This window comes from Antrostomus carolinensis, unplaced genomic scaffold (genome assembly GCF_000700745.2).
Source record: "Antrostomus carolinensis isolate BGI_N321 unplaced genomic scaffold, ASM70074v2 scaffold3450, whole genome shotgun sequence".
NCBI lineage: Eukaryota > Metazoa > Chordata > Aves > Caprimulgiformes > Caprimulgidae > Antrostomus > Antrostomus carolinensis.
This window is the reverse complement of record NW_010290424.1, coordinates 75,138-87,657: the sequence shown is the minus strand read 5'-3', so window position 1 is coordinate 87,657 and position 12,520 is coordinate 75,138. Positions and strand designations below refer to the sequence as shown.

The following is a 12,520-nucleotide window of genomic DNA, read 5'->3' as shown; positions in this document are numbered from 1 at the left end:
TATTTGTACAAGGCAGTCAACAGCCTCCAAGTTGACACTGGGGTTTCTTTGCTGCCCCCAGTTGGAGCTAAAACATGGAAGAAGTCAGAAGAAAGCCATGTATTGAGAAAAGAGTAGCAATGGAAAGCCTTCACCCAACCAACCAACCAAAATTATCTAGAGATAAGAAGTCAGAATAATTATTCCTCTCTTTCAGGCTGATGGATTATCAAAATTGCCAGTATGACAAGAGGTTGATTTCAAAGTAACTTGAGAAAGTAGGCTATATACTCCAGCCAACTACACAACCAGTTCTGAAATATCAAAGGGGCTCTATGCTGGTGGAGAGGAAGGATTCCAAAAAGAGTAACTGAGACCAAAGAACATCCTAGAGTGATAAGAAAACAGAGTCTGAAAGTGTTAATGTTTTATTTCTCACTGTTAAGTATTACATCTCTAAAGATGAAAGGCATTTGGAAGCTTCACATAACCTGTGCAGTAAGAGCACAGCTTATGTGTTCATGAAGAAAAGAAACAAATCAATATGTCCACAAGTCTGGAACTGTAGTAAAAGGCTTTCAAGGTGCTATGGGGATTTCCTGAACTGCCAACATAATTCATCTCTAGCACTGCAAAGGAAATCTTTGAGTGACTGAAAAGAAAGAAATAGTGAAGATGCTACTCAGACTAAGAACTTAAAGGCCCAGAAGGCCAGCATGCTAAGACTCAAACACAGCATATGATGTTAGAAACTGGATTGACCAATAAGGTATATAGCCGAATTGGTTAAAATGTCCACCTAAAAATTCAAGGGCATTTCTTAAGTGAAACATTTTTTGGAGGAACATCAAGCCTCTGAAACAACATGTTTTGCAAAACAATTTCAAGGTCTAAGGTTACACACAAACTGCAGATAAAGTTAACAAAAATAATCATTCATTGAATTAGAGATTGCAGGAAGATCCTGCAAATAGTCTATTGTGTATAAAGAAGTTTGATCCATTAAGAGATATGACCTTGCAAAAATTATCCTATCATATTAAAATAGTAAAATTTATATATTACAGAAAAACTCTATCAAATTAACAGAGTCTAAAATTAGTAACATTTCTCTCCCTTTATGGAGCAACTGCTATAATGAAGATGTTTGTAACTTTGAAAGTGGATATTCATCATAATAAGTTTAAATACTGATAAAATACACAGATAGTCTAACAACAGAGAAGAAGAAAGAAGTTAGAGTCAAGACAGTTGAAGTACGTCCAAAGAGCAGTTTCTGACTGTGTATGCAAATAAACTAGGTCATATAATTTATGATTCAATGATGTAATCAAAAGTTGTAATCATACACGAGTGAATATATGAAACTAAAAGGCAGCATTGCAACTCTATTTCTTTGTAACTGTAACAATACATTACTCATCATACCATTATAGTATTTCATTAATCCTACACCCAAACATCAAAAAAAGAAAAAAAAGTCAATATAAACAGCAAAATTGCAGATGGCCCTAACTTTATTTCCTTTACCCTTACATCTCTGTTCTTTTGTAAGAAATGTACCTGTTGAAGAAGAAAAAAATAATTATTTTCAATGTATTTTACCCCTTATTTTTGCAAAGCAACGTTTCTCAAGAGATTATCTATGCCAAATTTCCTTCCTTATTTTGGACACCCTTTAACTGCTGTGTTAAAATAACCATACACTCAAGACATGTCACTCTATTACTAAGAACAAAACCAAACCGCAAACCACTCACAGCTCTGAACAGTTTTCCAATGAAAGCAAATATTCCTTCGTAGTTTCTCTACACGTTCCAGATTACCTGGCACGCATCAACACCACCATTAAGATTCCCAGCACACAGCATACGTGACGTGATAAGATCGTTGTACAGTTTGTTGCAAATGCTTTGGTTAATTATTCTCACTTGAGCTTCCTGCAATGTTTTGGCAAGATGACCTAGAACAAAATACAAATGGTGTTGCAGAGGTTATAGTGGTACAGATTTCTATCAGAGATTCCACTTGTCAAAACAAAAGAGAATTGCCCCAAATTCAAGATCTACCCTGCTGATGGCAGGAGAGTAATTCCCCTCCATTCAATTGCTGCCTGCCCTCAGCTTTTGAAAGCTCTTGTCTACGCTACCCTTTAGACATAGAGGTCCCTGTGCACCACCTTTCCATTGCCTTAGTCTTTACCCTTATGAGCATCTTCTGCCAGAAAGTAGTAAAAAAAAAAAAAAAAAAAAAAGCCATGCAAATTATGAGTATAATACAAGATTCAACATAATGTGACTAATTTTGAATGCCATTTCAAATTATGCCCAAAGCTTTTTCTTGTTATTTGTGCTCCTAACATTGTCCAAGTCCTAGTAAATGAAATTTCTACATTCTTTTCCATCATCTCAGTTCTAGGGAATGACCTGAGGAATGAAGCTGATGGTGGGAGGGAAATAATTAAAAAAAAAACAAGCCTGCAAATCATGTGTGATGCTAAGAGCTTAATTCTGTACTATAGTATTGGCATAAGGTGTCATCATGAACTAAATATCCTCAGTCATATTTTAGCTCAGTGAACATAATGTTTTTAATACCTGGACTATCAGAGGAAGCACTGGGTTTTGGTTTGTTTGCTCATTTGTCTCTGAGAGTGGGTTGGAAATGAAAGAAGTAAGATAGAAAAATATGCATTTTTTTCATATACCATTATACTGATTTTTAAATATTACCTACATCACTTTTTAAAAAAGCAAGACATTGTAAGAAGGCACCAACAGTAAAGCCATTTGCACTTCAGTAGGCTACTACATTATTATCTAGATTTAAATCTTTTTTAAAAAAGGCATGTTAAGAAAGCCAGAATTAGCATAGCACGTGGTTTCTAATCAAACACGAGGGATTATGTCCCAGTACGATTGTGAGAACCACTGCAATGCTGAGGAGCTGTCTAAGCCCAGCTTTCAAAGCTGGCTCCTGTTTAATGTTAAGACAGGGACAAGATCCCATGGGGTCCCCCACCACCCCTCCCCAACTCTTTGTTGTTTTTCTGCCTCACCACCGCAGAAAGCTACTCCAATCTTTGCAGGCAAAACTCTTCATGGGGCACACATTAAATTGCTTTTGGTTAAGACAGACAAGAAAAAAAAAATTAAAATCACAATATTTTTGCCATTATTGCTGTTCATGGGCCCATATTGTCAAACACAGTCTTAGAGACACTTACTTTCTCTGCAACAGTTGAAACTTGTTGTTTTCTTTACCTGTAAGATTGCTTATGACCTATTCACCAGATAAAATGAGTCATGAGCATGACAAGGGACACATTTTTGTGAATGTATGAACATTTGCTTTTCAATGGTCTGTGACACCTGAATGCATCTATCAGCACTTACCACCTGCCATCTAAACAAACATTCAGAATTCACAGACTGTAGCTAAGGGGATATTTTCTAGCTTTTTATAGCTCTCCTAAGTAAACCACTGGTAATTTTTTTTTAATGACTACAAATATTTAATTGTTAGAATTTAAAATTAAGTTAAACTTGCATTTTCTAGCTTTTTATAGCTCTCCTAAGTAAGCCACTGGTAATTTTTTTTTAATGACTATAAATATTTCATTGTTAGAGTTTAAAATTAAGTTAAACTTGGAAGAAGTATATCCAGGAAACGAACATACTATTTTCTTTTATGGCTCCCCAGCCAGTTACATAGCAGACAGTTCCATAAACAAATACTGTAGAGGTGCTGGGTAAACAAATGGGCTGTACCAGCTCACTGAAGAATACAGGCATCTCCATTTCCAACAGGGCAATGTCATAGTCTGAGATGGATTTGTCATACTGTGGGTGGACAATAATCCTTTTGATGGATCTCATAGCTACACGATTGCTCTTTTCATTAATAGCACATAAGCCCATATATGCTCTCCATCCCGAAGGAACCGAGTATCTGTAAAGAGAATGTTTTTAGAACATTGTCTTTAGAGAACATTTCCCATTAGAAAATAATGCAGTGTCAGTTCACTCCATTTTATCTACTTTTAGTTATTTGATGAGAATCATTGAAACCAAAGTAAATGGAGTAGAATACCATTTAGGAAGATGGGTGCACTATAGTCTCTGCCAGCTAAAACATTAAGTAGTGGTTTTAATTACCATTTTGAAAATAATAATTTCTTGGGGCTATAAGACCAATTTTTTTGAATGCACCATGCTTTAGAAGTCAGAAAAGTGTATTACTAAACTGTTCCCTCCTTACCACATATAGGAGGTATGTCTTTTCAATTTACACTACCTAAACTGAACATTGATGAGTTTTACATTCCACTTATCAATCAATAGTCCTTTCCCTAGGAGAAAAAGCCATAGCTTCTACTCAGGAAATCCTTAGTGTTTACCTTAAATTTAACAAAACAGTGTATTTTATTATGCAGGATTCACTGGCAATGGAGACAAAATAATTATTTCAGATACTTAGGACTTCTGAAGCCAGCAGAATACAATATTGAGGGTTCATGTAGTGATAACACGTCACAGAGTTATAACCTGAATTAACTTATCTAGAAAAGGAATGGCTACCACAGACTTTTCAAAGCAATTCTGTAAGGTTATTAAACTGCACATACTTTATAAGAGTATAACTTCTTCATACCTCACAGAATCAGAATCCAGGAAGCAATGGGCAGCAGATATGAGTCACCTATTGGAAATAACAGATGCATCACATACATGACCCTGTGCTCCCATCTGTAAACTTGCTTGCCAAGGCCACTTTCCAGAACTTGCATCTTCACCTCCAACAATTCTGGTTTTCTTAAGCTGGTGTCTTCCACAGGCTGATAGAAATAATTGAATAAAATAGTAACAAAAAACCACAAGGTCATTTCACTTTCCTGTGCTTGATATATAAATTTTTATCCATAGATCTCAAAGCTGTTGGAAAACAGCTTTTTCTCTTACTGTGCAATTGGTAAAAGGGTAAGGGTACTTTCATATTTTCACTCAATGGGCAGGTCAGGAATAAACCAATCACTGTCTATCATCCCTTAAATCTTTCTAAAGATGTTAGTAACTCAAAAAGACATTTACACACAATTCTAAGCCAGATTGTTTCCAAAAGTTCACTTTAATAAAATCTCACATCTTTTCCCTCCTTACATACACAGCTTCTAGACTGCATTTCATTCAGTTCAAACAAGCACTAAGACCTACCAGCTTAAGTTGGAAGTGTGCATTGCTTGGAAAAAGTCATCATAGACAGAATGACGACCAGTTAATTTAAAATGAAACAGTAGAAAATTCAAGACAGATATTTTCATACAGATGTTACCAGGAGATTCATTTTTTAAAACTCACATCTGATTTAATCAACACTTAATTCAACAATGGCTGACCATAACACAAATTCCTGTCTCAGTTTCCCAAGTCATTAACTAATTTTTCAATAAATGCTACCACACCACAGTTCATTTCATCAGATCCACCTGCACAATCTCTTTTCCCATCACACTCGGGATTTGGTTTCAGCAAACATTTTCCATTGAGGCATTTGTACGCATAAGGGGGGGCAACTTTTATAGGCTGAAATAAGAGAGAGAAAATACTCTTACATGTTTAGAGTTATAGTTTCAAATGATTAAAAAAAACCCACAACCTTGCACATTCAACCTACTTAGTGGTGAAAGTTGTTCAAAAATGCACTTTCCAGTCTGCTTGAAGTCATAGCCTGGACTGGTGTAAACTGGTCCCTCAATGGAAGGGGGACAGGGAGAATGTTCCACTCTGATTAATGATCACACTAATTTCAGTCTCCACTGTCCATGAGGAAAGACAGAAGAGCCTCCAACTGTCCTCACTCCCATTTTACTTAACTCTAAACTAAGCTAGTTAGGCTTGTCAGATCTGTTGCTTTACCTTCACTAGTGCTACTGGCATTACAAGTTATAAATCTTCACAGCAGGTATCATCTGGAAGTCAAATTTTTGGTTTTAAGTCAAAGTTGAGAAAACTGTGGAAGGGCTTTATATCTCCCTCCAAGAAATTATTGGCTAAGTACTATCACAGTTTATTATGTGAGAATCCTGACGGATCTCAGCAATAGGTTTCCATTACTATCATTCTTATCAGTTGTTTGCAGTGACCTCTAAACAGTGGTAGGATTTATTAATTTATTTATTTTTTAAGCAAACAGGAACATAGTCATAGCTACTTCAAGGACCCAAGATGCAAAGCAAAGCAAATATTATAAAGGCAAAATGCAGCGAGTCACTAAGGAGACAGTAGTACCAGCAATGTCAGTAACCATGGTGTATCTACAGTAAAGAGATCATGTGTGTGGCAAAGGGCAAAAGTCCCAAAGCTGTTATGTGTCTTTCCCTTACATTATTTGGTACTGATCTGGCAGCAGTTGGGGGAAAAATGCTTTTCTAGCAGGATCACCAGCAAGCTGTGGCTAGGTCATCTAATATCTCCATTATCTCAGATTTTGCTTCATTAATTTTTAGACTGCCCCAAGAACTAGTCATACTCTGCACATTTTGTTGTCACTATTATGAAACTTGTACTTTGTGCTATGAAAAAAAAAATTATAGAAATACTACATTTATCCATTCAAATAAGTATATTCCTGCTTCTGCCTTTCACTATCTTTTGGAAATAGCTAAAAATATATACTTACAGCAATTGTTTTCATCACTGTCCTCCCCACAGCTGTCAGCATCTTTACAAGATTTATACTGATGCTTACACTTCCCATCACCACAATTGAACCATTCTGGATTACAACCTGAAGAATAAAGGTCTGTAAATATGTTATAATCCAAATAGCTGGCTAGCAGCCATGTGCTACACTCCCTACCAGAGGTCACCTTGTTATTAATGTGCCATCTCTGCCAGGCATTAGTCTACCTTGTTTTTTGATAGCCTTCAGTGACAGAGAGACTTGTTCCATTATCTAACTTGTACTGCACTCTCTGGCCTTGGATTACCTTCTTGCCACTCTTTCTGGCATCTTTTCATTGTTCTCTATCTTGTTTGATGTGTGAAGTGCCCAGTTTGGGTACAGTGCACCAGCTGAAGTCTTCCCACTGGTGACTGGGAAGATCTTTTCAAACTCCTAGTGTGACACTTCCAAAAAGAGACTTGTTCCATTATCTAACTTGTACTGCACTCTCTGGCCTTGGATTACCTTCTTGCCACTCTTTCTGGCATCTTTTCATTGTTCTCTATCTTGTTTGATGTGTGAAGTGCCCAGTTTGGGTACAGTGCACCAGCTGAAGTCTTCCCACTGGTGACTGGGAAGATCTTTTCAAACTCCTAGTGTGACACTTCCAAAAAGAAAAAAAAAAAAAAAAGCACCAAACAACAAAACACCAAACATGCATAAAACACACACAGAAAATTGTATGACTTCGAGTCTTAAGTCAGCTTTTGAGCCACTATCATCCCCCAGGCATTTTTCAGCAGAAAAGCAACTTAGGCAATCCATGTGTGGATTTGATTACCTAAGTTCAGATCTTGTTTTTATTGAATGGAATATAATTTTCTCCACATGCATTCTCCAGCTTGTCAGGATCATTTATAAAGTTGATTCCTCTTTCTATTGTGTTGCACTTTCCTATAATATCATTTAGAGAAGTGATCATTTAGATCACTAACAAAAATTATGAGATGTTCAATAACAGATGTTGGCAGAATAACAATAAAAATATCCTTCCATTTTGATAATGAGTCCTTGGCAATCATTCTCTGGAAACAGTTTTCTATTCCCCCCGCCCCCCTCCACTGTGTTTCCTTTACTTACTGATAAGTTTGTCACACAAGACAGTGTCAAAGTACAACTTCTCCTCTATTTACCCTCTCATAGCAGAGAAATAAAACAAAATAAAAAACTCCATGCTGGTTTTGAATACTTTTTTAACTGTCTACAAATAGTTTAGTTTACCACTTGTTACTTAATATTTTTTTTAAACTGAACTTATAAATATTGTTGTAAAATTCTCTTCTCATTTTTCTGTTCTTTCACTCTTTAAAGACATGTATTATACAACCTCTTCTCCAGACTTTTAATCTTCCCCCACATCCTTCATGTAATCTTAAAGATAGCCACCAATATTTTAGAGATTATTTCAGCCAGTCTCTAAATTTCCTATAACAAATTGTTTACAGGAGAACACAAACAAGAGATAATTGCCCTACTACAATCTAATTCATGACTACCATGTGAGCAGCCTTTCCAGCCGTCAGACTGGTTGCTTGAAGGAATGCATGTTCTATCTGCACATCTAAGGTCAAACTAGAAAAATAAGAAATTAATGGCACCAGAAATGTTGTAACAGTCTAAATGCATCAATGCAGGACTGTACCATGAAGAAATATTAAAATTAATATTAAAACCAAGGCTACTATAATTTATAAATTAAAGCAAATGTTAAAAAAGGAAATGCTATCTTACTTGGCATAACCTACCAAAGATTTTTATTAAGCGGTCTGAATTATATGAATCAATATTCACCTAAATGGACTTAGAAAATTAAATTCACATTCACTTCCTCACCTTAAGGGTTGAAAGTGATTTACCATGGATACATAATTACTATTGATAGTGAACGCCACTTCAATTTGTTAAAGTAATATATTTTACAGAGGAGCATCTAAGGGGGGGGGGAGAGAGAGAGAGAGAGAGAAAGTCAGAACTACACATTCTCCTTAGTATTATAGCTACAAATTTCCTGATATTAAAATGTTGTAGAAATTAATCTCTGTGCCACTAAACTCCAACTTCATGTCTGATGTGAATAAGTGCTTTATCAAACACTTTTCCAACCTAGCAATTTCATTGTGAAACAACATTTCACTAAGATTTTCTTTCACTTTCATTTAAACTATTAGTATTGATTCTAAGGTGTCTCTTTGCAATATACCAAAAACATTTGTTCTCTTCCACTTTTTCAGATGTGCTAGCAAAAAAAAACCCAAAAAACAAAAAAAAACACAAAAAACAACCAATAAACCAACCAAAAAAACCCCAACAAGCCCCAGACATTGACTTACATGCACAGACAGATGATCTGTGGAAGAATAAGTAGCAAAAAATTCCTTTTTCTGCCCAGGTTAAGTCAACTTAAATGTTTTCCCCTCTAGAACCACAGGCAAATTAACAGCAAAATGAGATTGAAGGTCCTATATTTATTTTACTCCAATGTGGAATAATTTAGTCCTCTTCACTGCCTCGTGTGTGATGTCAGTGGGAGGAAAGCACACACTAGGCAGCCAGCACTAGCTCAAAGCAAGAGTCTGTGTTGTCTTCCCCATTCCCTGACGTTATTCAGCTGATTGCTGGCATTGGCTTTCCAGGTCAAGTCTGTGAGCAAAGCCTGTTATTTTAATAACTGTGCTTTGGTAGGCTCTCAACAATAGGAAGGAGCTAATCTGATGTGGGTGGCTGCAGGTACTAAAGACATGGGAGAAGGTGAACCTTTTTTTCTTCCCTCTCACTATTACTACAGGCAAGGCTGTCGTGGAAGACCACTGCTCTCCGTATGTTCTGCTCTCTCAGATAGCCCCCCACAAATGCTTTTACTGTATCCACTTGATCCTGACACATCACAACTAATCCACCCCTCCTGGTGAGCTTTAATACAGAGCCTTAAGATTGTGAGTAAGGGATTGATTACACAACTTTGAGCCATCTGCTTGACAGCTCAACACTAGAAACGGAGCAGAGCTTACAGAAAGTAGAGGCTTGTACAAGCAATAAAGATCAGGGATTTTATCTGTGGAAAAAGGTATTCTTAGGCTTTAACTTGCCTCTGAACCATTTTTGAAGCAGTAACCAGAGTAACCACAGGACATGGTATAGTGTGTAACTTTTTCCACTAAAAAGAGACACACAATGGTGGAAAAAGAAATACCTGAAAATATCCGAGTTCTATAGAAAGATTGACCACAAAATCCACCACCAATTTCTGATAAAGGCATGAAGAAAGAATCTATACCAGAGATCTTAATACATAAATATTACTAAATCAGCAACAAACAGAACTACACTCAGTCAAGCAAGCTGAGGATCAGAAGTTTCACAAACTGAACTGATCTCTTGAAATCACAGAGAACTTCAGCTACGTAGATGTTAATTGGGAAAAAGAAGTCAGTTGGCTTAGAAACAAACCAAAAAAACCCAACACAGAAAACAACAACAAAACCATCCCCACACACAAAAAAAAAAAAAAAAAAAAAAAAAAAAAAAAAAAAGAGAGATAATGTTTCTGGAAACCACTAAAGAGAAGGCATTTACAAAGAATGTACTGCAGATGTATATTTCCTGAAAAATATCAGAAGTACACATATGTATTTTGAAAATCCTTTTCCACCCTCTGGAAGCCCTCAACAACACACCCACCCCCCCAAAAAAAACAAACAAAAAAAAGCAAAACCAAACCAACCAAAACAAACCTCCCCAAAACCAAAAGCCCCCAAACTAACACTGTTCCAGAAGCACAGAGATTGGGGAGTAAAAAACAAAAAACAAAAAAAACAAAAAACCCACCACAAAAAAACCCCAAACAAACCAAAACAAACCCCTCCAAAACAAAAAAAAACCCCAAACTAACACTGCTCCAGAAGCACAGAGACTGGGGAACCAGGAAAGGTCTGTAAGAAACTCAGTCATATTTCTGCAACACTTGCAAGTGGTCCTCATTACCTCCCAGTGAAAACTTCAATAATTTGTCTAAATATAGAAGCTGAACCTCAGCACATTGTGATTTTGAAGAAAAGACTGACTATACTTGGTTAAATCCTGTTGACAGAAAAGTCATGCTTAAAACCTCTCTGCCATACTATTTTTGTGTTACAGCTTGGCTATTTTCAGATGTTAGAAAAAAATCAAATAATTAGAGCTGCAGAAATTGGGAAATTTTAATTTTACTTCCCATTTTACCAAAGTGGTTTTAAAAGTTATAAAATAAGTACTAGCTTCTAAAAGGATTTTTCATCTTACTTTGTACATCTATTTGTTCAATTAAGTACATAATAACATTTTAAACATTTCTCTCTTGCAATTAGGTTAAGAAAAAAAGGCAGGTTGATTTGTGTGTGGTTGATCTGTCAAGCACAGTTTCTCAAAGGTTTCTCCTTAAAAATTAAAGTGCATGCTTATTGACTTACGATCTGTGTGACTGAAGGCTTTGTATTCGATATAAAATCCTCTGTGGGTGACAAGTTCATCAGAATGGAAGTTGATTGCCACAGAATAGCCATATTCTCTGCTTCTATTGCTTTCTGAGAGAGCTTTGCAGTATCTAGCAAGGCAAAAGTGAGAATAATTCATTTCTAACCAAACTGACCATTACCACCCAGCTACCTCTCTTTTAATGAGGGGTACCAATGTCAAAAAGCTCTAAAACAATACAATAAAAATTTTTTTTAGTGATAAAACAGCTCAACAAAAGTATTAGAAGGCCTATTTACAAATGCCTTCCACTCCACAACTTTTCTGGGACTAACAGACTTTGAAACAAAATCCAGCAAGATGATCAGTGTCAGAATCTACCTTATAAACGCAAAATGCTTCTAACAGTGTTTGATTTCAGATTTCCCGTTAGGGTTTGCAAACCCAAAAGTCTGCAAATACAGTAATGGAGTCACACAGCCAAATCCAACAGCTGTTGTTGGTTTTAATACGTTCCTTCCAAAAGACAAATCACTGAGTACTGATTTGTTGAGGTTTTTTTTTGGGGGGGGGGTTTGATTGTTTATTTTGTGCTTTTTTTTTAATTTGTTTTGTTTTGGTTTTTAGCATACATGTTGCAAATTGTCTTCTTTACAGAAAACAATTTCATTCCCTGAAGAGTAAATGGTATAGAAAAAATTTCAGATGAAGCAAGCTTTTCACCCATGCCAAGACCATTGCCAGGAATTTACAGATCAACTGCAGGTGCATAAAATTCTTCAATTTTCTCTGTCATTGCTCTTCACAGGAATAACAAAGTACAGAAATGCCTAACACTGTTAGAAAAAGCAGGATGCTTAAGTTCACATGATGAATAATGTACTAGGGCAGGATTAAGAACATTATTCTGCCAAAAATCAGTGGAAGCGTGCCAATTCTTGTTGAAATGTATCTTTCTGTAGTGGAAGTGGTGAGATGTTTTTTTCTTAATTACAGTATGTAACACAAAACATCGAAGTGCAAATCAATATGTCAGAAAATAGTATATTTACTCACCTAACCCCATCAATTTCTAACCAGTCTTTATCACATTTACTAGACCCTGGAGACTTCTCTTGGATTTGTATTATGATGATTTTTAATAAGAGCTTGTAGCCAGGCAATGGTGTCTAAAAATCAAAGGATAAATATCCTGATGCACACATCCACAAAATGAAAAAGACCTATGTTTCTAAGATGGCAAATCTCATTTTACTTATTATCAGAATGAAAATACTGCAATTTTTTGTGATGCAAATAAGCACCTTTGAAGAAATAAAACACTTAGTTATTTTAAACACATATAGAAATCTTTTTAGACTCAACTTTG

General features: G+C 36.0%; 1 protein-coding gene across 1 annotated transcript in view; it reads right to left on the bottom strand.

Moving 5' to 3' along the window:
- Nucleotides 1-1,805: 1,805 nt before the first annotated feature.
- Nucleotides 1,806-12,520, bottom strand: part of LOC104528886 (suppressor of tumorigenicity 14 protein) — a gene marked incomplete at its 3' end in the record, with an annotated part of 18,970 nt that continues 8,255 nt past the window's right edge. Inside the window, 8 exon segments of the mRNA XM_010173037.1 lie at nt 1,806-1,942; nt 3,659-3,930; nt 4,633-4,816; nt 5,441-5,546; nt 5,548-5,561; nt 6,658-6,765; nt 11,148-11,281; nt 12,208-12,320. Of these exon segments, the coding sequence (XP_010171339.1) occupies nt 1,806-1,942; nt 3,659-3,930; nt 4,633-4,816; nt 5,441-5,546; nt 5,548-5,561; nt 6,658-6,765; nt 11,148-11,281; nt 12,208-12,320 (1,068 nt within the window).